Source organism: Oryctolagus cuniculus, chromosome 6 (assembly GCF_051225735.1).
Source record: "Oryctolagus cuniculus isolate XC-2025 breed Fujian yellow rabbit chromosome 6, ASM5122573v1, whole genome shotgun sequence".
NCBI lineage: Eukaryota > Metazoa > Chordata > Mammalia > Lagomorpha > Leporidae > Oryctolagus > Oryctolagus cuniculus.
In genome coordinates this window covers 84,393,937-84,421,230 of record NC_142872.1, presented here as the reverse complement: position 1 = coordinate 84,421,230, position 27,294 = coordinate 84,393,937, and the positions used below count along the sequence as shown (strand labels likewise).

The following is a 27,294-nucleotide window of genomic DNA, read 5'->3' as shown; positions in this document are numbered from 1 at the left end:
GATCAGCGCAGCTCCAGCCGTTGCAGCCATTTGGGGAGTAAACTAACAGAAGGAAGACCTTTCTCTCTGTCTCTCCCTCTGACTAACTCTGCCCTTCAAATAAATAAATAAAGCCTTTAAAAAAGAAATCAGAATATGTATAATTTAAGATTATTTACTGGCAGTTACTGAGAATTTATTTGCCAGTACATTACCAAAAATTTATTTTTTAAAATATTTAAGGAAAATATTTGCAGGTTATAAAATATCTTTGAGAACTCAGTAATAATTTATAAGTGTTCTTAATTGAGTAGAAGCTATGAGTAGACTTGAATACAGCATCTGGATCCCCAGGACTTTTCATGTAAGCACAGATATTCCATTTAGCCAATCTGTGTTTTAATTCTTTTTGTTTTAACTTAATAATATGTAGTAAAGTGAAAGTTTGTACAGGACCTAGGAACAGGGCTAGTGCAGTTACTCTCAGGTGATGCTGTTGCCATTTTGGGCAGCACAGTTCTTCCCTGTGTTGGTCTGTCCTTCCTATCAGCCTCTTCCAACCTAAGTGACTCTCCCACACTGCTCCCCCTGCTGTCCTGCTGCTGTTATAGCACCTACACGCATGGACAAGAGCCCCTGGGGCAGTGGAACACTCTCCCTACCCTAAAGCCTCTCGAGACACCTGCAGTGCAGGCTGCACAAGTTATAAATACTAGGGGTTTTCAGAAAGCTCATGGCAAATGCTTATTATGAAAAAAGCTGTGCATGCATTTCAAAATATTTAAAACAAAATAAGCTTATATTTTTATTCTATTTTTCACAGACCTTTTGAAATATCTTATATGTATTAGTCAAGGTTCTCCAGGGAAGCAGAACTAGTAAGTTGTATGTATACTAGGAATCTTTAAACAAGTTCATGGAAAAATGCACATTATCTTAGGTCCATTTTCCACAAACTTTTTTTTTTTAAAGACGATTTATTGATTTATTTGAAAAGCAGATTTACAGAGAGGCAGAGGCAGAAAGAGAGAAGTCTTCCATCCACTGTTTATTCCCCCAGATGGCTGCAACAGCCACAGCTGGGCTGATTGGAAGCCAGGAGCCTGGAGCAGCTTCTGGGTCTCCCACGTGGAGTGGGAGCAGTGGCCCAAGGACTTGGACCACCTTCTGCTGCTTTCCCAGGCCATAGCAGAGAGCTGGACATAGCGGAACAGCTGGTTCTCAAACTGGCGCTCACATGAGATGTGGCACTGCAGGCAGTGGCTTTACCTGATATGCCACAGCACTGTTTCCTCCATGAACTTTTAAAATCGCAATCTTATAGGTATATATGCACCCATATATGCATAGGGGTGTGTGTGTGTGTATAGAGGGACGCAGGTTGCTTTATTATTATAAGGAACTGATTCATGATCATAGAGTCTGAGAAATCCAGACCCAGGAGAGCTGATGGCATAAGCCCCAATCTGTGTATGAAGATGGAAGACCCATGTCCCAACTCAAATATAGGCAGGCAGAATTCTTTTTTTAATATTTATTTATTTGAAAGTCAGAGTTAGAGAGAGGAGAGGAAGAGAGGTCTTCCATCTGCTGGTTCACTCCCCAGTTGGCTGCAATGGCCAGAGCTGTGCTGATCCAAAGCCAGGAGCCAGGAGCTTCTTCTGGGTCTCCCACACAGGTGCAAGGGCCCAAGGAGTCAAGCCATCTGCTGCTGCATTCCCAAGCCATAGCAGAGAGCTGGATTGGAAGTGGAGCAGCCGGGAGTTGAACTGGTGTCCATATGGGATGCTGACTCTGTAGGCGGCAGCTCTACCTGCCACTCCATAGTGCTGGCTTCTTCTGGAAAGAATTATTTTCCAAAAGTGGATCTGCTCACCTGTCAAGGCAGAAAGCCAATCCCTAACACCAGGGTGTGGAAGAAAGGAGGTATCTATTGCAAAGCACAGAGAGCAAGGAGATGGGCAGATATCACTGAATTGCCGGACTCCCTGAGGAGTTAGGGGAGAAGGTTCCTGGATTGTATCCAGTTTCCAGGTTATTCTCAGAGCTTGTGGCCTTCCTGCAGTTCTTTAGGGAATTTCATTGATTGCAAAGTGGGCTTCAGTCAGTCTGGGGGCTGCATGCAGGTGGTAGTTACTTTTTCACCTGGGGCTGGAGTTTTTGGAAAGGACACCTCTCAAGACAGTACCCAACTCAAGGTGTTACCCACAGGGGAGATGAGACACCTTGGGAGTCTGGTAATCAGGGACCTTGTAGGGCCTACTGCACTACTCCCTCAATTCAGTGAGATAATTTGAGGTTGACTGACAATCATAAAAACAGGACAAGAACAATTTAAGGGAAGGAGGATAGGAGACTGTAGGAGGAGACTGGGACCTGATGGTGTCTAGAATCTGCATTGAGGCACTGTATAGGGGCCTGGTTTCAAAAGCACCTGCATATGTTTCATAGTCACAGAGCAGAACACATAGTAGTGAATTTCAGTACGCACTTCACCAGTGTGTAGCACATCAGTGAGGAAACAGGCCTTGAACTACCCTGAGGACCAAAGGGACCTACAAGACATCTCCAGAACACTGCAGGATGTGCGTTCTTCTCAAACACACGGAAACTCACCAGAAAGATCACATGCCAGGGCATAAAGTGAGCCTTCACAGATTTAAGATCGGAATCCTGTCTTTTCTAACCACGAAGAAACTAGAAATAATCGCAGAAGGAATAAGAAAAGTCATAAATGTGTGAAAACTAAGCACACTCTCAACTAATGGGTCAGAAATCTAAAGAGCAGTTCTAAAGTGTCGTGAAACAAATGAAGTCCAACGTCCCCAAGACCAATGGGATGCAGCGGAAGTGGTACCAAGAGGGAAGCTTATGTTAAAATAGATCCACAAGTAAAAGTCCCAACTTACACCTTAAAGAATTAGAAGAGCAAACTAAACCCACATCCAAAGGAAAGGGGTAATAAATACAGCAAGGGGAGGGTGCACTAGGCAGAAGGGTGCAGAATTGACACAGCTGCACTGACACTTCCAACAGCGTGTGTCATGTGCTGCTTCTCTTCCTTTTTGATAGGGCAAAATGGAATATGTCTTTGAACTGGATGTTTCAGGGAAAGTGGACGATGTTGTGGAGACGTTGCTTCAGGTAAGCGTGTGATTGCACCTGGCAAGGCAGAGAATTCAAAGCAGGGTGGGGCAGGAACTGTTTATTTAATTTTTTTAACTCATATTTATATATCTTATTTAACCGTATTTTGTTTTCTAAATATGTAGCAGATTTACTTGAGTATGTTGAGTTTGAAAACTGTATGTTAAGAAGAAACCATAGATGTATCAGAAATAATATTGAGTGTTTCTGAGTAACAGAATAATTGCTGTTTTTCATGACTTCTAAAGAAATACCTTCTCTGAGGGAGAAAATAAATTCCCGTGTGTTTCTGATATTGTAGCTTCACAGAGCGTCCTGCCTTGACAAACTGGGTGACCAAACTGCCATGGTAAGAGTTCCTCGAATGATTTGTGTCTTTGGTAGTGAATTCACTGTTGTTGACATTTTATTTATAAATGCTTACATGTGCACTTTTTAAATGGTTGTGTTTTAATAGATTACAGCTATTTTGCAGTCGCGTTTGGCCAGGACGTCATTTGACAAGAACAGGTACGTTGTGAATTTTGTTTCCTAACTAAGAGAGTAGGTGGTATCTTCATCTGCACTCCTTGCTCAGTGTGTCCAAATTGCTGTCATCACGTTCTCACCCCAGCCTTGCTTGTCTTGGGGAATGTGCCAGCTGCAGGGCAGAAGTCTCCACAGCTACCTCAACCCTTCTCATGCTGACGTGTCGGTCTGAGAGGCCCCCTGTTTCATCTTCCTAAGGCCTCCTGAGTCGTTCCGCTGCTGTCTTGTCACTCAGTTATTTTTTTAGTTCAGGGCACCATCATCTCCCGCCCAGAACAGTGTGACAGCTTTTGGTTTGTCGGCTTGCATCCAGTACCCCCCACCTTCTTCAGGATGACATGTAGACATCCTATCATGCACACAGCCTCTTGTGTGCAAGCTCTTGTTGACTTCTTTTACTTGCTGACCGCTTCTGAATTCTGTGCTCCGGCTGTTTGCATGACGTACGATTCCTGTAGTGCCACGTTCTCTCTTACCTCTGAGCCTTTGTGTTCAAGCTCTGTTTTGCTTAGAAAACACCCTCTTCCTCTTTTGCACCTAGAAAGCTCTTATTTCTGATTTCGTATTAGTGGGAAGTTGTTTTTTTATTTTTCTTATTTACTTATTTGAAAGGCACAGTTAGAGAAACACAGAGAGAAAGATACCTTCCATTCACAGGTTTATTTCCCGAATGGCCACAATGATTTGGGCTGGGGCATGCCAAAACTAGGAGCCCAGAATTCCATCCAGGTCTCACATGTGGGTAGCAGAAGCCCAAGAGGTTGGGCCATCTTCCACTGCTTTTCCCAGGCATGTTAGCAGGGAGCTAGATCAGAAGTGGAGGAGCCGGGACACAAACTGGCCCCCGTTTGGGATGCTGTCACTGCAGATGGCAGCTTAACCCTCTATGCCTCAACAACTGAGAGCACTTCTAGAAAGTTTTCCCTGACTGTTTAGGTTTTGATAAGTATGTGCCTGTGCTTCCCAGTAGGATGGAAAGAGGACATTCTTACTGTTCTGTTTTATTTGTTGATTTTCTTGGCTTTTCTAAGGACATGGATCTCCTGTTTTTCTTATGTTTCTTGCTTATGTTAAGTAGATTCCCTTATATCGAGTAGATTTGGGCTTTTTTAAAAAGATTTTATTTGAGAGGCAGAGTTACAGACAGAGAGAAGGTCTTCTATCAGCTGGTTCACTCCCCAAATGGCCACAAATAAATGGAGCTGAGCTGATCCAAAGCCAGGAGACAGGAGCTTCTTCCAGATCTCCTGTGCAGGTGCAGGTGCAGGGGTCTAAGCACTTGGGCCATCTTCCACTGCTTTCCCAGGCCATAAGCAGAGAGCTGGATGTGAAGAGGAACTGCCAGGGCACAAATTAGTGTCCATATGAGATGCTGGTGCCGCAGGCGAAGACAGCCTACTGCACCACAGTGCCACCCCAGTTTGGGCTTTTTGTATTTTCATCTCTAATACCACTTTTTAAATTTCTCGAGCTTCATGATAATTAATGATATCTGGTATGCAGTACTCCACACGTAATTTTCCTTTTCAAACTTTTATGATTTACTACTCTGGGCCTTAGGCACTTTCGTATAAATTGAGAATCCTTATCATTTTCCATAAATGAAAACCTTCTGGGATTGTGATTGTTATTACAGTAAATTTAAAGTCTTATCTCCATTTCTTCAGATCCTCTTATGATTTTCTTCATAAAGGACTTTCTGTCTTACTTTAATTTCCTATTTCATATTTTTGATGATAATATATATGGCATGTTACTGAATTTTTCATTTTTTGTTCATTGATATATTGAATGCAGCAGATTTTTGTGTACTTGTTTTCAGAAACCCTACTAACCTCAGTGATCAATTCCATTAATTCTGTATTTAGGTTTTTATAAGTATAAAATCTGTGAGTTGGGGCTGGCACTATGGCCTAGTGTGTTAAAACCCCAGCCTGCAGCACCGGCATCCCATACAGGTGCCAGTTTGAGTCTTGCCTGCTCCACTTCCAATTCAGCTCCCTGCTAAGTCACCTGGGAAAGCAGTGGAGGGTGGCCCAGGTTCTTGGGCCCCTGCACCCACGTAGGGGACCCGGAGGAAGCTCCTGGCTCTTGGTTTGGGATTTGCTCAGCTCTGGCTGGTACAGCCATTTGGGTAGTGAACCAGCGAATGGAAGACTGACCTCTCTCCATCTCTGCCTCTCTCTCTAACTCTGTCTTTCCAATAAATAAAATAAATCTTTAAAAAACTTAGTTTTTGGTAGTGTCTATTCACTAGCATTTTAAGTTCAGATTTGTATTTGTAATCACTTAGGACAAAGTAGAAAGTATTGGTTGAATAGATTCATTCATTTATGGATTATTTTATGCAAGGCTTTTGCTAGAAGCTTATGTTTATAAATGAGATTAGTCTGTAATATTCTGTTATTGCCTTTGTGAGATTTGGTAATCAGAGTGATCCTGACCTTTTGTCTACATTTTACCATGTTAAAAAAAAAAACTTGCCAGTTAAGCTATCTGATATATAATGTGGTGTTTCTGCCTATGTTTGTTTGGTTCTTTTTCTGTTGCACTATATAGCATTAACATTCTTTCCTTTTTGCAGTGGGCAGGATATGCTAGGTAATTGGCTTGGCCAAGATAGAATAATTTCCATTTTAGAAAAGGAATAATAGAAAAGTTACCTTCTTCCAACCCACTTAGAAAGTGTCAGTGTTCTAAGTAGTCATTTACACTTCAGTTCAAGCCTTCAGCCAGGAATTCATTTGAAAAGTGGTTCACTGTGAAATTTAATTCCTCCAGTCTCTAAAATGTTAGACTGATGAATTTGGGGGAGAAATTTTTACAGTTTGAAGTGAAATATTCTGGCACTTCCTCTAGAAGAAAAAAGTTAATTTTTGCCAAGATAAACTTTTTATTTATTTCTGAAGAAGTGCTTTTTAATTTAAGGAATAGAAGAGTAACTGTGTATGTTTTCCCTCTTCATTTCGAAAAATTTGCAAATGCTCACAAGTTGGAAGAATAATGGAATGAGCCCAGATGCCATGTGATTCACCAGGTGTTACGTTAACATTTTGCCAGATCTCTCTGGTTCCTGCATGCTCATACCCCTGCTTGTGTCTTGCTCCTTGTGGGTAGCTATGGGTAGACAGTCAGCCCTCCATTGCCTCAGGCTCTCCATCTGTGGGTTCAGCCAATCACAGATTGAAAACTTTTTTTAAATATTGTGTGTGTACTGAACATGTACAGACTTTTTCGTTGCTATTCCCTAAACACTACAGCATAATAATGATTTACATTACATTAGATGCTATAGGTAACCTTAAGATTATATAAAGTATATATGGTGGTAAGCAGGCACCCAGCAGAGCGATTAAGACACCTGCTTCCCACACCAAAGTGACTGGGTTCCATTCCTGGCTCAGGCTCCTGACTCCAGCTTCCTGCTAATGCAGATCCTGGGAGGCGGTGGTGATGGTTCGAGTAATTGGGTACCTGAACTGGTCTGTGGGGGAGAGTGCTCTCGCTCTCTATCTGTCCTTCTCTCTCTCGATCTCTGGATCTCGTTTAAAATTAAAAAGAAATCATATATATGAGAGGATGTGCATACTTAATATGTAAATATTATGCATCTTATATAAGGGACTGTAGCATCTGTAGATTTGGGTGTATGTATATATTATGTGTAGACACATAACATGTAAACGTGTGCATAAGTTTATATGTATATAAAAATATTGGATAATTTTTTCTGAACCTTTTGAAACTAAATTGTAAGACATCATGATATGGCCCCATAAGTACTCCAGCATGTATTTAAGGAAAAGATATTCCCTATTCCTTGATATCATTATCATACTCAATTAGCGATAATTCCCTAAGGTCATCTAATATATAGCCTTGTTTTGGAATTACTTTGAAGACAGAAACGTAGTGCAAAGTTATTGGCACATAGAAATGTAGGTAATTATTGGCCGACACCACAGCTCACTAGGCTAATACTCCACCTGCGGCGCCAGCACCCCGGGTTCTAATCCCGGTCAGGGCACCGGATTCTGCCCGTTTGCTCCTCTTCCAGTCCAGCTCTCTGCTGTGGCCCAGGAAGGCAGTGGAGGGTGGCCCAAGTTCTTGAGCCCTGCACCCGCATGGGGGTGTGGGGATGGGGAGGCACCTGACTCCTGGCTTCGGATCGGCGCAGTGTGTCAGCTGTAGCGGCCATTTTGGGGGTGAACCAACGGAAGGAAGACCTTTGCACGCCTCTCTCTCTCTCTCTCTCTCTCTCTCTCTCTCTCTAACTCTGCCTGTCAACAAAAAAAAGTAGGTAATTTTAAAAATAGCTTGTATCTTGAAACTTTTCCAAATTCATTCATTAGTCCTAGAAGGATTTTTGTAAATTCCATAGAGTTTTCATGCAATCATTTAACCTGTGAATAATGACAGTTTCACAGAAATCTCTGATTTGTATTTTCTATTTCTTGAGTCATTGTCTGTTGTCTGCCTCTTCTCAGTCTTGTAAGGAAAGTGTTTAATGTTGATTACAGAATTATGCTAACTCCAGGATTTTCTTAGATGGCCTTTATCAAAACGAGGGGTGGGGCAGGTGACATGACCCCATGAGTTAAACTATTGCTTGGGACACCTGCATCCCATTTTGGCAGAGTGCCAGGTTCATGTCCTAGCTTCTGTGTGCTTCCAATTCAGCTTCCTTCTAATGTACCTGGGAGGCAGCGAGTGATGACCTGTGGGGAGCAATCCGGACTGGACTGAGTTACTGGAATTAAGACTTATTCTGTGCATCTGCTCTCCCACAATATGGCGCTGGGAGAGAAGTAAACAGCTTCCGCACAGCTGCCTCCAGTTCAACTAATAAACTGTAGGACTTGCTCCTGATTGGAGGAGAGCAGCGTACTCGGCGTGTGGGCAGCCGAGTTGGGATTGGCAGAGGAGGACTATAAAGGAGGAGAGAGACGGCATGCACCAGGAACATCTATGGGGAACATCTAAGGGGAACATCTAGCTGAAGGAACACCTGTGCAGCCCCCGAGAAGAGCCGGCCTGCGGTGTGCCGCTCCCCTGCGGAAGTGGGGAATGTGGCCAGGGGGAACTGCCCTTCCACGGAGGTGGAAGGGATAGTAGCCAACCCGGGAAGAACCAGCAGCAAACCCGGGGAGGGCCGAGCAGACAGAAAGAACAGCGCAGGGTCCTGTGTCGTTCCTCCACGAAGAGGGGGAGCGACAATGACCCAACTACATGTGTTCCTGCAACCCATAAGGGAAACCTGGAAGGAGTTCTAGGCCCCTTGATTTCAGCCCTGCATAGCCCTGGCTGTTGCTGGTATTTGGAGAATGGGTGGAAAATAACTGTCTTCCCCTTTCTTGTCACTGTGCCTTCCAAATACAAACATACATATATACTTTTTTTTGTTTTAAATGAGGAAGTTCCTTCCTAACCCTAGCTTTCTGAGAGTATTTTTAGTAATAGGTGCAAAATTTTGTTGAATAATTTGTCTTCATTTACTAACATATTTTTTCTTTTCTATTATTTTACTATTGTAGATTGCATTGATTTTTTTAAAAATATTAAACCATTCCATATAAATTGTCAAATTTATGGATATAAAGTTGTTAATATCCTTTTAATGCCAGTAGGATCTGTAGTAATGATCTCTCTTTCATTCCTTGTATTGGAACATTGGTTTCTCTTATTTTCTTTATAAGTATTGCAAGGTGACATCAATTTTACTAGCTTTTCAAATAACCATCTTTTGATATTGTTGATATTTCTCTATTTTTCTACTTTATTTAAAGTTGATTTTTACTTTTATGATTTCCTCCCTTCATCTTATTTTGGGTTTAGTATGTTTCTTTTCAGGCTTCCTAAGGACAAAACTTAGATTATCAGTTTTATACCTTCTTTTATAATAGAAGCACTTAAAAGTACAATTTTCCTGTAAATCCTGCTCCAGCTGCTTCCCACACATTTTGATGTTAGATTCTCATCATTGGGTACCTTTCTCTGAAGGGAGGAGAGAACTCCCACTTTGACAATGGCCTTGTCTAAATAAGATCGGAGTTGGTGAACTCAAAAGGCTTCCATAGCCTTGGCAGCTCATGACAAGAGCCTCGGGTGATTACTGATGTCATAAATAAGAGTGTCAATTGTTAAATCAACAACACGAGTCACTGTGCACTTACTCCCCATGTAGGATCTCTGCCCTTAATGTGTTGTACATTGTGAATTAATGCTATAACTAGTACTCAAATAGTATTTTACACTTTGTGTATCTGTGTGGGTGCAAACTGTTGAAATCTTTATTAGTATATACTAAATTGATCTTCTGTATATAAATTGAAAATGAATTTTGGTGAAGAATGGGATGGGAGAGGGAGTGGGAGATGGGAGAGTTGTGGTGGGAGGGTGTTTATGGGGGGAAAAAAACCGCTATAATCCAAAAGTTGTACTGTGGAAATTTAGATTTATTAAATAAAAGTTAAAACAAAAATCTCATCATTGAAATAAAACTATTTGTAGTTTCTTTTGTCACTTCTTCTTAGACCCATGGATTGTTTTGAAATATGTTGTTTAACTTCCACATATTTGGGGATTTTATAGGTAATTTATTTTTATACTGATTCCTAATTTAGTGTTATCTGACCAGAGAATGTGTGCTATATGATTCAGTCTTGCTATTTGTGATTTGTTTTATGGTCTGGGATATGGTTGGTTTTGGTGACCATTCCATAGACACTTGAGAGGAATGTGTGCTCTGTAGTGGTTGAATAGTGTGCTCTGCAGATGTCACTTGGGCCCCTTTGATTGATGACTTCACATCATACATATTTTTTGTTGTTGTTGATTTGTTGTATCAGTTACTGAGAGGAGGATGTTAAAATTGCCATTGATGATTGAATTGTGTCTTTCTCCCCTTATTTCTGTCTTATGCATTGTGTATTGTGAAGGTGTGTTGCTAGGTTCTTATACATTTAGATGTGAATCCTTTTATCATTATAAAATGCTCTTCCTTATCTGTAATAATACTTTTTCTTGAAGTCTGTTTTGCCTTCCTTTAATGTAGCCACACCTGTTTCTTACATGTTGTGATTGCGTGATTTATGTTTTTCTGTCCCTTTTTTCTTCAGATTTATTTTTACTGTTTATTTGAAAGGCAGAGTTAGAGGGAGAAAAAAGGGAGAGACAGAGACAGAGAGAGAGGTCTTCCATCCACTGGTCACTCTCCAAATGGCCACATCAGCCAGTGCTGTGCCAGGCTGAAGCCAGGAACCCAGAGCCTCTTCCGGGTCTCCCACGCGGGTGTAGGGGCTGGAAGAGGCTCCGGGTTCAAGTGCTTGGGCTGTCCTCTGTTGCTTTCCCAGGTGCATTAGCAGGTTACTGGGTAGGAAGAGGAGCGGCTGGTCTAGAGCCGGCACCCACACGGGATGCCAGCACTGCAGGCAGTAGTTTAACCTGCTGCCTGTCATTTTAATTTTAACCAATGTGTGTTTTTATAGTTGAGTCTTACTTTTTATGTGTTCTGACAATTTCTGCTTTCTAATTGGAATGTTTAGGTTCTTTTTATTATGTGGTTATAACTGTTAGCTGTTTTAAGCTCACTATCTTACTATTTGTTTTTTAGCATCTCTTTGTTTCTCTGTTCCTCCTTCCCTGCCTTCTAGTACTTTGCATTACTACTTTTTCTACTCTGTGGATTTTTTTTTTTTTTTTTTTTTTTTTTTGCTGTATCACTTTGTATTGTTTTTTATGGTCATTCTAGAGATTTTAATATGTGCTTTGTAGCAGAGTTATTTTCAAGTTTACTTTTATTAAATTCTACTTTACAACAGTGGAAGAACCTTACTCTGGTGTATTTCTCTGTGGCCTCCCCTGCCTTTTATAATCTTGTCTAAAATATATTTTATTTAATTTCACTTAATCTTTGTTTAATTTCTACTTTTTTTTTTTTTTTTTTTGACAGGCAGAGTGGACAGTGAGAGAGAGAGACAGAGAGAAAGGTCTTCCTTTGCCGTTGGTTCACCCTCCAATGGCCGCTGCGGCCGGCGCGCTGCGGCCGGCGCACCGCGCTGATCCGATGGCAGGAGCCAGGAGCCAGGTGCTTTTCCTGGTCTCCCATGGGGTGCAGGGCCCAAGCACTTGGGCCATCCTCCACTGCACTCCCTGGCCACAGCAGAGGGCTGGCCTGGAAGAGGGGCAACCGGGACAGAATCCGGCGCCCCGACCGGGACTAGAACCCGGTGTGCCGGCGCCGCTAGGCGGAGGATTAGCCTAGTGAGCCGCGGCGCCGGCCCTAATTTCTACATATTTTTTAAACCATATAATATACTGTTCTTTTTTTATGGCTTCAAAGGCTTTTTCAATAATTTTGGTGCATACATTTGTGTTTGTATACAAATTAAAAATGCTAAAATGCAGTGCTTTTCTACTTACTCAACTATTTAAGTGTTTCTAGTGCTAGTTTTTCTGTAGATGCAGTGTTTTATATGACATCATTTCTCCTCAGTCTGAAGAACCTTCTGTAGTATTTCTTGTCATGTAGATCTGCTAGAGATTAATGCTCTGAGCTCTGCCCATCTAAAAATATCTTCATTCACTTTTGTTTTTGAAGGGTGTTATTTTGGGCTTTGAATTCTAGGCTGAAGGTTATTTTCAGCACTACCTAATTTTATTCCATTGTTTCTTGTGAAAAGTCACATGATTTCTGTTACCTGTATATATAATACAGTTTTCTTTGTGCTTATTGTCTAATTGTGTGCTATTTTTTCCCACCCCAAACACTCCTCTGATTGTGGCAGAGTGTCCTGCCACAATGTAATTCTGACACTGCCTGCCTGGAGTTAGTGCAGACTCCACACGTCAGGTGCTGAGTCTCAAGAGACGTCTCCTCACCTCAGGTGCCAATCACAAATCCAGGGGGTCTCCTCTGCTTCTGGCCAACTGGCTGTAAATCAGAGGTTGCCACAGCCTGCCTCCTGGGTTCAGTCATTTTCTAGAATGACTCACAGAACTCGGGAAAACATTTCTCTTTTCTTTCCTTTCCTTTTCCTTTTCCTTTTTCCTTTTCCTTTTCCCTTCCTTTTCCCTTCCTTTCCTTTCCTCCTTCCTTCCTTCCTTCCTTCCTTTCTTCCTTCCTTCCTTCCTTCCTTCCTTCCTTCCTTCCTTCCTTCCTTCCTTCTTTCTTTCCTCCCTTCCTCCCTTCCTCCCTTCCTCCCTTCCTCCCTTCCTCCCTTCTTTCCTTCTTTCCTTCTTTCCTTCTTTCTTTCCTCCCTTCCTCCCTTCCTTCCTTAGTAGACAGTGAGAGAGAGAGACAGAGAGAAAGGTCTTCCTTTTGCCGTTGGTTCACTCTCCAATGGCCGCTGCAGCTGGCGCACCACGCTGATCCGAAGGCAGGAGCCAGGTACTTATCCTGGTCTCCCATGGGGTGCAGGGCCCAAGCACTTGGGCCATCCTCCACTGCTCTCTGGGGCCACAGCAGAGAGCTGGCCTGGAAGAGGGGCAACCGGGACAGAATCTGGCGCCCCGACCGGGACTAGAACCCGGTGTGCCGGTGCCGCAAGGCGGAGGATTAGCCTAGTGAGCCACGGCACCGGCCATTTTCTTATGTTTATTGGATTATGGTGTCAATCCTTAACACTGAAATTATGGAAAGATCAAAATCCAAATAGATGAAAATCACCGAAAGTATATTCTGGAAAAAATAAGTCTTTAAAAAACACTTATTTGGAGCTGATGTTGTGACACAGTAGGTTAAGCTGCCATTTGTGACTGGCATTTCATGCTGGGCACTGGTTCACTTTCTGGCTGCTCCACTTCAGTGGAAGATGGACCAAGTACTGGAACTCCTGAAACTTTATGGGAGACCCAGGTGAAGCTCCTGGCTTCAGCCTGGCCCAGCCCTGGCTGTAGTGGCCAATTGAAGAGTGAACCAACAGATGGGAGATTCTTCTGTCTGTCTCTCTGTAACTCTGCTTTTCAAATAAGTGAATCTTTTAAAAAAAATTTACATTTTTAAAGGGTATTTGTAGAACATATAAAATATAATGGAATGTTGCATAGGACACCTGACACATCAAATGGGCACTAATAAGGGGCTGGCATTTAACCTAGTGCTCAAGATGCCACTTGGGACCCCCACAGACCATACTTGAGTGCCTCAGTTTGAATCACAGTTCTTGTACTATTTCTAGCTTCCTGCTGATGTGCACCCTGGAAGACAGCTATGATGACTCAAGTGGTTGTGTTCTGCCACCCACATGGGTGAACCAGATTAAGTTCCGATCTCCCTGCTCCGATCTGGCCCAGCCTTGTCAATGGCAGGCATTTGGGAAGTGAACAAGCAGATGGGAAATCTCTTGTCTATCCATTTGTGTCTCCTTCTCTCTTTCCATCTGTGTGTCTTTCTGTCTTTCAAATAATAAAAATTTCTAAAATAAGGTAGTTAAGATCAAGCAAATTTTCCATGAACTTCTTTAAAAAGATTTTATTTATTTATTTGAAAGGCAGAGTTAGAGTGGGAGGGAGAGACAGGGATCTTCATCCATCTGCTGGTTCACTCCCCAAATGGGCCCCAACAACGGGGGCTGGGCCAGGCCAAAGCCAGGAGCCTAGAATCTGTCTTCTGCTGCGTTCCCAGATGCATTAGCTGGGAGCCGGATCAGAAGTGGAGCAGTTGGGACTCAAATAGATGCTCATATGGGATGCCAGCGGCACAGATGGTAGCTTAACCCCCTGTGCAGCAACGCCAGCCCCTCAATGAACTTTTTGAAGCCCCTTCATATGTATTTTTATAAGTATGAGCCCTAAGAGCTGTTATAATGGTTATGAGCAGGTGAACTGTATTCATAAAGAAATAGACCAAGAAGCAAAATTTAAAACACATTTCCGTGTGGTCGATAATTATGTGTACACAGCTTTATAACAGAGGTCATCTGATTTATTTTACTGAACAGCCTAAGTCTTTTGAATACATTGGCCAAAAACTGCAGTGGGTCGCTGCCATGTATGCAGTTCTCCAAGAGCCGGGTCTTGAGAAGTTTTGTCTTTGATAGATACAGATGTGTAAACAGGGCATCTCTTCATTTGTTGAGGAGATTTCAACATCTTTATGCATATACACAGAGTCAGTGTTGTGATAATGTAGAGCCAGTTCTGCATAAAATATGTGGAATACATTAAGACTGTAAATCCTTGCACAGTTTATACCTGCAGAATTGGAAATGACGTGAAGATGAAATATACAGCATAAAAAGTTGTAAAAAATAATGCTGACAAAAAAAATTATGGAAACGAAAGTATAAAGAAAATTCAACATATAAAAATGTGTACTGTGGGGGTAGATGATGGGCAATTGAATTACAGTCTGTAAGAGTCGGCTGGCTTTCACCAACATTACCTACATTTTGAATCTTGCATAGCTACTGTTTTTTCTTTTAGGGCATATCTCTCTCTGGAAAGTATGTTCACCTTCATTATCTATGTGACATATTGTCACCCCTAGTTCACAATAATCCCAAATCTCTGGAAACACCCTCGTAGATGTAATCCAGTACAGTGCTCCACCAGGTTTCTATGTATTCATTTTGCCTAACAAACAGCAACCAGACTATCCCTTCCACAAGATTTGGTTTTTTACACTTTCTAAATAGCCTGGTTATTTGTGTTTCCCAGTGGAAATTGCAGTTTTGTGGATTTCATCTTTCAGGATTTCAGCATTTTCAAGTTTTAATCTATCTTCAGGGATTGCAGTCTTCAGGATTCTATCAAATCTGTTTTTGAGCTGGATTAGGGCTCTGTTGCAGTTGTGGTTAAATTTTGGGTCACAATTGCCTATCCTCTATTGACGTAGTGATCAAGACACTCTTCCACAAGAGTGGGATTGGAGCTATCGCAGGATTCTGGAGATAACCTGTATGCTTTGTAGCTGAGCCACCAGCTTTTTGAACCATAGCGATGTCTCCTATGCCTTTCAGGAGCTTACTTTGCTCTCCAGTTCCATCTCTGGCTTTCAGTTTCTGTTCATCTTGCAGCTCCTGCCCTGTTCCATCACAGGCTGCTCCTCATGCAGCTCAGCTGTTGGTCTCCTCTTTGCTTTGTGCAGTTAAGTTGATGCAGCTTTATTTGCATCCTCAGCGTTCTGATGATTCAAGGAAGTCATGAGGCCTGTTCAGCTTATCCATTGGCTTTAGTTGTCAGAGTGAGAGCTGAGGATCTGTTTTCACATCCCAACCTGCAGGGGAAGACTGCACTTTTTTTTTGTCCTATTACTGATAAGGATATTTATTTTTAACTTAGTTATTTAAGTAATTGCTCCAAAATATTGGTGATTTGCTTGCTTTCTCTTTTTTTTTAAAACTAGTAAAGCAGATAAAGAATGGGATGTTTTTGATTAAATATTTTGAGAGTGAGTAGTGGAGAGATCGTCACTGTGATCAAGTAAGATTCATCCCAGGGATGCAAGGATGATTCCACATATGCAAATCAGTGAATTTGACTGTTATTACTGCAGTAAATCCACAAAGGAATGCACTTTGGAACTGACATTAAAGTGATTTTAATTATGTGGTCATAACCTTATAAAGTACAGTGTGAAACTTGAGCCAAAATGTCTTACTCATATGACTATGAAAATAGGTTTTCATGACACAAAAATAGAATATTGCATTAATGTAAGAATAGTTTCAAAGCACTTTATTTGGGAAGGAATAGAGTTCAGTTAAAAGGTTATTTGTGTACTTTACTTCTATGATATATAACCTCATCAACCTCTTAAAAATTCAGTTTTTAGTATGCCATATCAAAGAACCTATCTAAGCAACCCCTTCTTACCATTTTTCTTATGTTAAATGTAGTATTTTGACAAATGTCATGCAAAATTGCACTGTAGGTAAATAGAGAGTAGATAAGCTTCTGATATTTCTTTTTCTGAAATACATTTTCAGATTCCAGAGTGTTTCTGAAAAGCTGCACATGGAATGCAAAGCAGAAATGGTGACTCCCCTGGTGACAAACCCTGGACATGTGTGCGTCACAGACACAACCCTGTATTTTCAGCCTCTCAATGGGTACCCGGTATGTAGACTGTGATGCGACATCAGGGCCGGAGCCACCACCATGAAAGCTGCTTCCCTAGGAGCTGGCCTTCACAGTTAGTGTCCTTACATTTTGGCGAAGATCAGAATCCCTTGTCATCATTCCACCGCCTGTGTATTTTACGGGGCCTCTGTGTAGTCCTGAAACACAGTCGCCCCAGTTCTAGATCCTCTGGAGTGTTCTGAGTAATTCTAGGAGCCCTTCCTCTCAGTGGTCTGAAAACACGGCCCCTCCCATGTTGAGCAAAAGGCGGATGGAGATACTTCCAAAAGAGGCTGATGAAATGTAGTACAGAGAATCCAAAACATATTTCTTTAGTGCTTGCTTATGTATACACAAATGTTGGTGATTCTTGTTTCGCCTAAATTATAAACGAAATCAGTAGACCTGCCTCTTTAGGAAACGTTGTGGCCTGTCCTGTGGGCCTGCACCGGGCTTAGTGTAGAGGCACTGCACTCTGGCAGCCATAGAGCTTCTGCTGTTTTTGGAGACTGTGCTCCCTTCCACAGTGACCTTGGACTCACTAGGCTGGAGTGTAAGAGAAACTCAGATTTCTATGCAAATGCTTGTAAAGATTGGAGGCTTATCTAGATTTGGCCCCTTTCTGGAGTGGTTCATTGAAAGAACAGAAATCCTAACCCATGCTGATAGTGCAGTTGGGCCATTTGGCAGGGCAGCTTGAAGGCTCAGGATTGGTTTTTTGTCAAAGAAAGCTGCACACAAGAAATTCTCCAGGCTGGCTCTAAACTATCTAGTGCCTTTGCGTGAAAGATGCTGCTCTAATAATCCTGTCCACTAGGTGGTGGGGCACACACACCAAGTTCTTCAGTAGACATGCTACGCTTTGCTGGTTTGGCATATTTGATCATGTAATACATTGCCTTGACTACTACTGTTACTATTGCCTGGGTCAAAAACTGTGAGAGAAATGTCTGAGTATTTGCCGCAGCTTCCTGATCCACAGCAGAAGCAGTTACCCCTTCCCAAATCTCTGGGGTAGTATACTTGTCAGGCTTGGATCCCTTGAGTGTTTTCTACTCTCCATAATCTGGCCCCTGCAGACCCTTTGTCCTTCACACCTCTGAGGGCAAATGTGGAAGCAGGGCCTCTCAGCCAATCCCAGTGCCTTTTTCTAACTGCTTTCCTTTTATTTATTTATTTATTTGAAAGTCAGAGTTAGAGAAAGAGAGCAGATCTTCCATCCACTAGTTCACTCTCAAATGGCTGCAACTGCCAGAGCTGGGCCAGTCCAAACCCAGGAGCCTGGAGCTTCAGGGGTCCAAGTACTTAGGCCGTTATCTGCTGCTTTTCCAAACACGTTAGCAGTGAGCCTGATTGGAAGTAGAAGATCCAAGACTCGAGTTGGCACCTATATGGGATGCTGTCACCATAGGTGGTGGCTTTACCCACCACACCACAGTGCCAGCCCCACCTTGTTCCTTTTAAAGCTCCAGAGAAGTAAGAAAAAGTAAGAAAGTAAAAAGAGATGCCTGCATTGTAGACTACTAATTTGTAAGTCTTAATGCATTAATGCACTGTAATTTTTTTTACAAGATTTATTTTATTTATTTGAAAGGCAGAGTTAGAAGAAGAGACAAAGAGATCTTCAGTCTGCTGGTTCACTCCCTAAATGTCCACAATGGCCTGAACTGGGTCAGGCCGAAGCCAGGAGCCAGGAACTTCATCTGGGTCTCCCATGTGAGTGCCAGGAGCCCAAGCATTTGGGTCATTTGCTGCTGCTTTCCCAGGGACATCAGTAGGAACTGGATCAGAAGTGGAGCAGCTGGGATTTGAACTGATGCTCATATGGGATGCTGGTGTTGCAGGTGGCACCAACACCACAGTGCTGGCCCCAATGCACTGCAGTTTTTTTTTGTGTTTTTTGTTTTGTTTTGTTTTGTTTTTTTGACAGGCAGAGTGGACAGTGAGAGAGAGAGACAGAGAGAAAGGTCTTCCTTTGCCATTGGTTCACCCTCCGATGGCCGCCATGGCTGGCGCACTGCAGCCTGCACACCGCGCTGATCCGAAGGCAGGAGCCAGGTACTTCTCCTGGTCTCCCATGGGGTGCAGGGCCCAAGCACCTGGGCCATCCTCCACTGCACTCCCTGGCCACAGCAGAGAGCTGGCCTGGAAGAGGGGCAACCGGGCACTGCAGTTTTTAAGGACATAAAGGATAGGATTCCAAAAAGAAAAAAAAACCCTATAAGTACTAGCCAAATGGTGGTTGGTCTATGAAAAGACAGCAGAATTCCTGAGAAGTTATCTAGTTATCTATACCATCATGTTACGTTCTTTATCACCCAACAGCAAAATTCCTGAGAAGTTATCTATTCCATCATGTTACATTCTTTATCACCCAACTATCTTGTAGTAACAACCTGAGAGAAAGATGACCTGCATCGTCACTTGGGTAGGGAGGCTTGTCTGATGCAACAAAGCTAGTGAAAAATCTCAAAGCAGAATGGCAAAACCATTTAGGCCCTGTTCTGCGATTTCCCTTTCCAGTTGTTCATTGTAATGCATCAGAAGGGCAAGATCGGGTCCAGCACTGTGGCGCAGCAGGTTAACGCCCTGGCCTGAAGTGCCAGCATCCCATATGGGCACAGGTTCTAGACCCGGCTGCTCCACTTTAGATCCAGCTCTCCGCTATGGCCTGGGAAAGCAGTAGAAGATGACCCAAGTCCTTGGGCCCCTGTACCCTGTGGGACCGTGTGGGAGACCCAGAAGTTTTCCTGGTTCCTGGCTTCAGATTGGCGCAGCTCTGGCCATTGCGGCTAATTGGGGAGTGAACCATCGGATTGAGACCTCTCTCTCTGCCTCTCCTCTCTATGTGTAACTCTGACTTTCAAATAAATAAATCTTTAAAAAAAGGCAAAAAAAGGGCAAGATTTAAGCTGTTTCCCTGCTCTAATAAGAAAGAGCAACTTGTAATTGTGTCAGCATGTTGATGTTTGAAATTGTCTTTGTACTTTCAAAGAAACCTGTGGTCCAGATAACGCTTCAAGATGTACGCCGCATTTACAAGAGGAGGCACGGCCTCATGCCTTTGGTGAGTTTGGTGGAGTCCAGTTCTGGGCGATGGTTGTCATGCCTGCAGTGGAGCTGTGGTTTATTGGCTTGCAAGCCCTTAGGATGTGCCTGAAAAGGGCAAGTATATTGTATCATGGGCAAACGGACTCTGGTTCCTGCTGCTGCTGCTTTTGCTTAAGTTAGAAATCTGTAGAGTTCTGTTGTGAAAATGTTTTTGGCTCCAAGTCTAAGAGGGCTTGAGTTTCTCACACCTGGAATCTGAGTTCCCGGGATTAAATTTGGGCAGAACTAGTCCAGTGCTACTTGCCCCTATCTGCTCATAGCATCCAGATATCAAAGTAACATGCGGAAGATACTACACAGTTAGCTTCCAGTGGAATTGTACTGTATTCCCAGTTCACTTTTGTTAACTGAATTCAACCTTTGGGAGCAATGTGAGGGAGAAGTAGATAAAATAGCCAGTTAAGTCACATGGACAGTTCTTCCCCCCGATCCCCGGGGTGAGCACGGGTCCACATTTGGCAGTCATCTTGGACACTTGATTCAGAAACCAGTCCCTACAGAAGTTGATTCCAGAGTGTGTTGATTTATCATCAGCATAAACTCAGCTTTTCTCCTTTGAAGATTAACCAATAACTTAATAGAATTACAAAAACACTGTGGGATTTTAACCATCTCATTTTTATGTTTTTAATGTATGAATTCTTACTGTAGGTGACATCTCTGTTCCCAGTGCTACTAGAGAGTCAGGGAAATGTATACTCGTAAAAATTTCCTCTCTTGGGGGTAGAGGGGCAATCAAAGGGAAGAGATCAGCATGAAATGCCATGTATGACCCAGGCAGACCATAGTATTTCATTTCTTTGCCATCACAATCCATGTGGAATAGATGATGTTGTATTTTATAAAGAATTGGAAAATCTAAAAGTAAACTAACTTCCTAAATTTCCTGGCTAGTGAGTTGTGAAAGCCCGAGTCTGAACCGAGAGCGGGCCTGGGCTTGCATCCTTTCTTTGTATAGCCCTGTCCAATCACAGCCTTACCTGCACAATATATTTTTTTTAAAGATTGGTTTATTTGAAAGAGTTACACAGAGAGAAAATGAGAGGCAGAGAGAGAGAGCGAGGTCTTCCATCTGCTGGTTTACTCCCCAGTTGACCGCAACGGCAGGAGCTGCACCAATCTGAAGCCAGGAGCCAGGAGCTTCTTCTAGGTCTTCCACGTGGGTGGCAGGAGCCCAAGCACTTGGGCCATCTTCCACTGCTTTCTCAGGCCACAGCAGAGAGTTGGATCTCAAGTGGAGCAGCCGGGACTCAAACCGGCACCCATATGGAATGCCAACACTGCAGGCAGTGGCTTTACCCACTGTACCACAGCACCGGCCCCTACCTGCACAATGTTAACAAAGCTCATAACTGTCTTTGAAAACCATTGTGGTTTATTAATTCAATGAGTTATTCCATGTGTGCATAATTGTTATTTGTATGGAAAAGCTTTTTGTGTCAGAAGAGATGTGAAGACATGAATCAGTTAATTTTGAATTTCAAAACAGTAAAATCACAAAAGCTATTATCAGTGAAAGCATTAAACATCAAAGGTGGTTTACAGAGACCCATCATTTGTTCTCAGGAGGTTTATACACATAACTGATATAGATAGATCGATCTCACTGAATCCAATGTATAGATGGAAAATATGAATACAGTGCCTAGAAATAAAAAGTAGGGATTGAAAGGCTTTCATACACTTACGTTGGGATTGAAAGGTGAATATGATGCTATTTGTTTTATCTTTTCTTTTTCTGAACTTACAGGGTTTGGAAGTATTTTGCACTGAAGATGATCTGTGCTCTGACATCTACCTGAAGTTCTATGAACCTCAAGACAGAGATGATCTCTATTTTCATATTGCCACATACCTAGGTTTGGTACTCTATGTTCTTTGTACCTATTTACACATCTGCTGCTCAGCTCCTAAGGAACTGGGGTGGGAAATGAGAGAAGAAGAATGCTTTATCTCTGAGCACCTCTCTGTGGTTCTACTTATTCCTCTGATCAGCAATTACAGTTAGCAAAATAATATTTTAAAAACTAACAGAAATATAAATTCTTTTTGTGGTATTTCATTCTAATTTGTTTTCAATTTCTTGATATATATTTAAATTTTTTAATGTTTTAATGACCTTCAACTTGAATGGATTGCAAAGCTACTGAAATATTTTTATATTGTCGTGTTTTATATTAGTTTATGAAAACAAAGGCTCCATTTCCTTATGTGAAATGGCGAGTTACCCAGTCACAAGTTGTTATTATTGACTATGGTTTTAGTCACAAAGCCACAAGATAAGGGAAAGGGAACATGTAAACCTTCCGCCTACTCTTCAATTGGAATCTGCTTTTAATTAATGATAGTTCCTCAGTCTTTAATGAAGTGTGACTTTTCCCAGAGAAAACACCTGTATTTTTCTTACAAAGCATCTAAATGATTCCTGTTTACAGAGTTGCCAGATGACAAGAATAGAATGATTTTTTAAAATGAATATTGGCATTTTATTAATGCCACCTGAATTTTATTTGCTATTGTGTACAGTGAAACCATTCTACCTAAACATTGAAATTTTTCCTTAAGCAGAAATGGTTTACTTTCAATAAGGATATTTTTAATTTTTTTTAAATCTTTTTTTATTTTTAGTGTTTAACAAATTGATTAAAGTACACATATAAATTCTAATAATGATATTCCTTTCCTCCCTCTAATAATGAATATATTTAATTTGACAGTAGGCTTATAGTTGGTATCTTTCTTCACATATTAAGCAATTCAAGTTAACTTAGTACTTCAGTATAACCCTGGTTTGAGTTTACTTTTATTCCTTGCCACTTGGCTTATTTTGTAACTTTTCTAACTATCAAGATTATAACCCAAAACTCAGCTTTCATGGTGAGTCCTAAAATATCAAGTCAAAAGCCTTACCGTGATCTGGAACATCTGTCTTGTTCTCTGTTCTTCGAGTTTATGCCTGCGCTTGATCAGACTGCTCCTGAGGTGGTTCATGAGGGGAAAATGGGGGATGGGCGGAAAGGGGGCATTGATTTTTGAAGCCCTTCCTTAGTGATTAGAAAAGAAATTTGGTAAAAGTAAATGAAAATAAATATTGAATCAGCACCCTAGTTAAGTTACTTGAGGCATCTAATAAAAATTTGAAAGCAGAATTTTCTGAACAAAATGGAAAATCCATCTGTAGGACAGTACTCTCTGGAATTAGGGAAAATTCTCATTGTGGTGTATTGTGATTCCATTGCTCCAGAGGAATGTCTGGGGTTGGCCTCTCTGTTTTTTATAGGTGGAGAATTGGTCTTCCTGCCAAGTATCATTTTTTCTTCCTTAGCAATGTCTCGTCTTTCCAGTCCATCACTGACAGATTAGCAGAGGTACACCTCTTCTCCCAGATCTAGAAGAAAACTCATATTGCTTTGTACTGATTTCAAAAAAATTGGGGGAAATAAACTTTCACAATTGGCCACTTTAAAAAATAGTTTTTAATAGTTCTTTAAGAGTATGCATTTTCTATGAACTTTATTTTGAGAGACGGATGAGAGAGAGCTCCCATGCACTGATTCATTCTGCAAGTGCCCGAAACAGCTGAGTCTTGGGCCCCATCAAACACTGGGTGTCAGAAACTCAATCCAGGTCTCCTATGTAAGTGGCAGGAACATAATTACATGAGCCATCATTGCTGCCTCCAGGGTCTGCAGTTAACAGTAAGCTGTAGTCAGGCACTCTGATGTGGGATGTGAGCATCTTAACACCACACTAAATGCCACCCTTTCCACAGTTTTTGAATGCATTAAAATTCAGCATATTTAGAGGATTCTTTGTTATCTGTTATATAACTTTTAGCTTTTACCATGTTATAGTTATATGTCTAATCCATACTTTTGTATTTGTTTAGGTTATATCATAATTGAGGCTAGAAAAATAATTCGGAGGCTGGCACTGTAGCACAGTGGGTTGAGTCGCTGCCTGTGACTCTTGCAACCCATATGAACACCAGGTTGAGTCCAGCTGCTCCACTTCTGATCCAGCTCCCTGCTAATATGCCTGAAAAAAAAACAGCAGAAGATGGACCCAAGTACTTGGGCCCCCTTCCACCCAGGAAGGGGAAGACCCAGATGGAGTTCAAGGCTCCTGGCTTCAGTCTATTCCAGCCTTGGCAGTTATAGCCATTTGAGGAGTAAACCAGTGAATGGATGATCTCTTGTCTCTCTCTCTTCCTCTCTCTCTCTTAACTCTGCCTTTTAAATAATTCTAAAAAGTCATTTTTTTGAACAACAAAAAAACAAAAATAGTTCAATATATTAATTTCCCCTCCTGTATTTTAGTGATACTCCCACTGAATTGAACAACTACTTCATGAAAACAAATCAGTGATCTAATTTTCTTCTTAAAATTATTTTTCAAAGTATTTTGATGGGTCTACATTTTTGTTGTTGTTGTTAGTTTTATTTGAAAGACAAAGAGCCAGAAAGAGACAAAAACAGACAGCAGAGATCACTTACCCATTGGTTCACACCCCAAATGCCTGCAATAGTCAGGACTGGGCCAGGCTGAAGCCAGCAGCTTGGAACTCAATCCAGGTCTCTGACATAGGTGGCAGGGACGCAAGTACTTGAGCCGTCACCTGCTGAATCCTAGGAAGCTGGATTGGAAGCCTAGGAGCCGGGCTATGAACCAGGCACTTGATACAGGAAGTGCGCATCCTTAGGCGTGTGTAAACCACTGTGCCCAGCACCAGCCTGCAGTCCACGCATTCAGCTTCTAGTTTTACACTGTGTAAGAAGTGGCGGTAAGTGACATAGCCTGGGACCCTCTTCCTGCAGAGCACCATGTAGCTGAGCACACCGCCGAGAGCTACATGCTGCAGTGGCAGCGAGGGCACCTCTCCAACTACCAGTACCTCCTTCACCTCAACAACCTGGCCGACCGCAGCTGCAACGACCTCTCCCAGTATCCCGTGTTCCCGTGGATAATCAATGATTACTGCAGCACAGAATTAGGTAAATTCCTTGTGTGGGCTCCGACAAAGCAGAATTGAGAGGGATCATTTGCACTGTTTTCAGAAGAAAAAATAAACTGTTTTAAAATCATGATTTGACATTCAAACAAATTAAAATTTGTTTAATTTTTGGTACTAAAGATTGCCAATTTCTACTCCAAACTACTAGATGGTGTTAGGCAAATTATGTAAGCACTTTATGTATGTATTTCCCATATTTCTTGAAGAATGTACACAGAAAGTACATACATAATTTCAATCCAGTGTTATTTTCTGTAAATACCATGTTTTTGAAATATTTATTTCTCACTTTGAAAATTTTAATTAGTTTTCAGATTATTTTAAAATTTGCATTTAAAAATAGTTATCCGAAGAAATAACTATTCGTTATAAAATATTTTTTCCAAAAAGGAAATAAAAACCCTCCATAATTACAATACTGGGAAGTAATTATTTTTATTTTGTGGTATATATTCTCTTTCAGTCCCTCAAATGATTTTAATAAAAATGTGATCATGCTTTAATTCCATTTTGTAATGTTTTAAAATTGTATAGTGAACAATTATAGTTCCTTGTGACAATTTACCAAATTGAGTACTCATACTCGAAAGAGATAACAGAATTTTTGGGAATATCAGAATTTATTTTTCCGATAATATTCAGGTCCCAGTTCTCAAATTATGCTGATATCATAGATTAATAATATTCACTATATTACAGTCTTACAAAGTACATCTTGGTAGAATAGTAGCTTCATAAAATTTGTTGTTTTGGGGGCCGGTGCTGTGGCATAGTGGGCTAAGCCTCTGCCTGCAGCATCAGCATCCCATGCGGAAGACAGTTCTAATCCCATCTGCTCCTCTTCCGATCCAACTCTATGCTATGGCCTGGAAAAGCAGTGGAAGATGGTCCAAGTGCTTGGGAGACCCAGAGAAAGCTCCTGGGTCTTCGGATCGGCTCAGCTCCGGCTGTTGCAGCCATTTGGGGAGTGAACCAGCAGATGCAAGACCTTTCTCTCTGTCTCTCCCCTTCTCTGTCTCCAACTCTCTCAAATAAATGAAATTTAAAAAATATTTGCTGCTTTTTGTTATTTTAATTGAGAGTGTTTTTTTTTTTAAAGATTTATTTATTTTATTTGAAAGCAGAGTTACAGAGAGGTAGAGGTAGAGGCAGAGGGAGAGAGATCTTCCTTCCACTGGTTCACTCCCTAAATGGCTATAACGGCCTGAACTAGGCCAATCTGGAGCCAGGAGCTTCTTCTGGGTCTCCCACACAGGTGCAGGGGCCCAAGCACTTGGGCCATCTTCTACAGCTTTCCTAGGCCATAGCAGAGAACTGGATCAGAAGTGGAGCAGCTGGGACTCAAACCAGCACCCATATGGGATACCGGCGCTGCAGACAATGGCTTTACTGCTACGCCACAGTACTTGCCCCTAACCTTTTCTTTATAGCTATATAAATAACAGAAATATTTAATTCTGAATTTATCTCCAATTTTTAAAACTATTTTATGTCAATAAATGTGCACATTTGAGTAAGCTCAGAAAGATAATGGTTTTGACCATAAACTGAAATTTACATATATGTAACATATTATATATATGTTTATAGACTTGTCAAATCCAGGAACCTTCCGGGACCTGAGTAAGCCAGTGGGGGCCCTAAACAAGGAAAGGCTGGAGCGACTGCTGGTACGTGTCTTAGGATTCTTGGTTTCCAAGCTACATCAAGAGCTGTGGACTGTGTACGCAGAGCAATCAGAGCTCATGGCTGTAATACTTAGGGGAGAAACACTCATCCATGACCCTGTGTAATGTTTTCTCCACCATGAATTTAACTGCTCATGCACAGTTGCTTCTTTAATCGACAGTTCAGGAAGGAGGGATATGTGTTTACCTGTTAAAGGAGTTATTTTCTGAAAGTTTACTCTGGTAAACTGCACTAGATGCATAAAATCAGTTCTGTTGAACATTGTCCCAACATGGTTGCACCCAAGCCAGGAAACCAAAATACTTTTTACAGGCTTGCAGTTCAGACAGAGATTAAACCTCCACCTTTTCTTCTTTTCCTATCTAAGAGAGAAATTAAAGAATGTATGTAGAGTATCCATGCCCTGGTTTCTTTTATGCTTTCACTACTTGAGTCACCTATTGTTTTATCACCTGTACTTAGCATGGCTTTCTCCCCACTGTATTGTAGACACGATACCAAGAAATGCCTTGGCCAAAGTTCATGTATGGAAGTCACTATTCTTCCCCAAGTTACGTGCTATTTTATCTTGTTAGAATTGGTAAGCTCTTTATCGTTGCCTTAATTAAATTTGATTATACTTGGATTCTTAACTCTGTGATCCCATTTAACTTGGATGCTTTTCCCTCCAGCACCTGAGTACATGCTGTGCCTACAGAATGGAAGATTTGATAATGCAGATAGAATGTTCAACAGGTTTGATAAAAATGCCTCACTTATCATTT

At 41.6% G+C, this 27,294-nt stretch overlaps 1 protein-coding gene across 9 annotated transcripts in view; it reads left to right on the top strand.

Annotated features, from left to right (window-relative positions):
* The window catches only part of NSMAF (neutral sphingomyelinase activation associated factor), a 65,917-nt gene that overhangs the window by 23,805 nt on the left and 14,818 nt on the right, over positions 1-27,294 (top strand). For 8 of the 9 annotated variants that reach the window (XM_008255557.5, XM_051844491.3, XM_070075060.2 and 5 more), the window contains exons 7-16: positions 3,052-3,123; positions 3,428-3,475; positions 3,584-3,636; positions 16,584-16,713; positions 19,712-19,783; positions 21,578-21,686; positions 24,645-24,821; positions 26,432-26,511; positions 27,020-27,110; positions 27,202-27,265. In XM_008255557.5, coding sequence (XP_008253779.3) covers positions 3,052-3,123; positions 3,428-3,475; positions 3,584-3,636; positions 16,584-16,713; positions 19,712-19,783; positions 21,578-21,686; positions 24,645-24,821; positions 26,432-26,511; positions 27,020-27,110; positions 27,202-27,265 — 896 coding nt within the window. Of the gene's footprint in view, positions 1-3,051; positions 3,124-3,427; positions 3,476-3,583; positions 3,637-16,583; positions 16,714-18,319; positions 18,433-19,711; positions 19,784-21,577; positions 21,687-24,644; positions 24,822-26,431; positions 26,512-27,019; positions 27,111-27,201; positions 27,266-27,294 lie in introns of those variants that run through there. The other variant, XM_051844492.3, reaches the window with a different exon arrangement.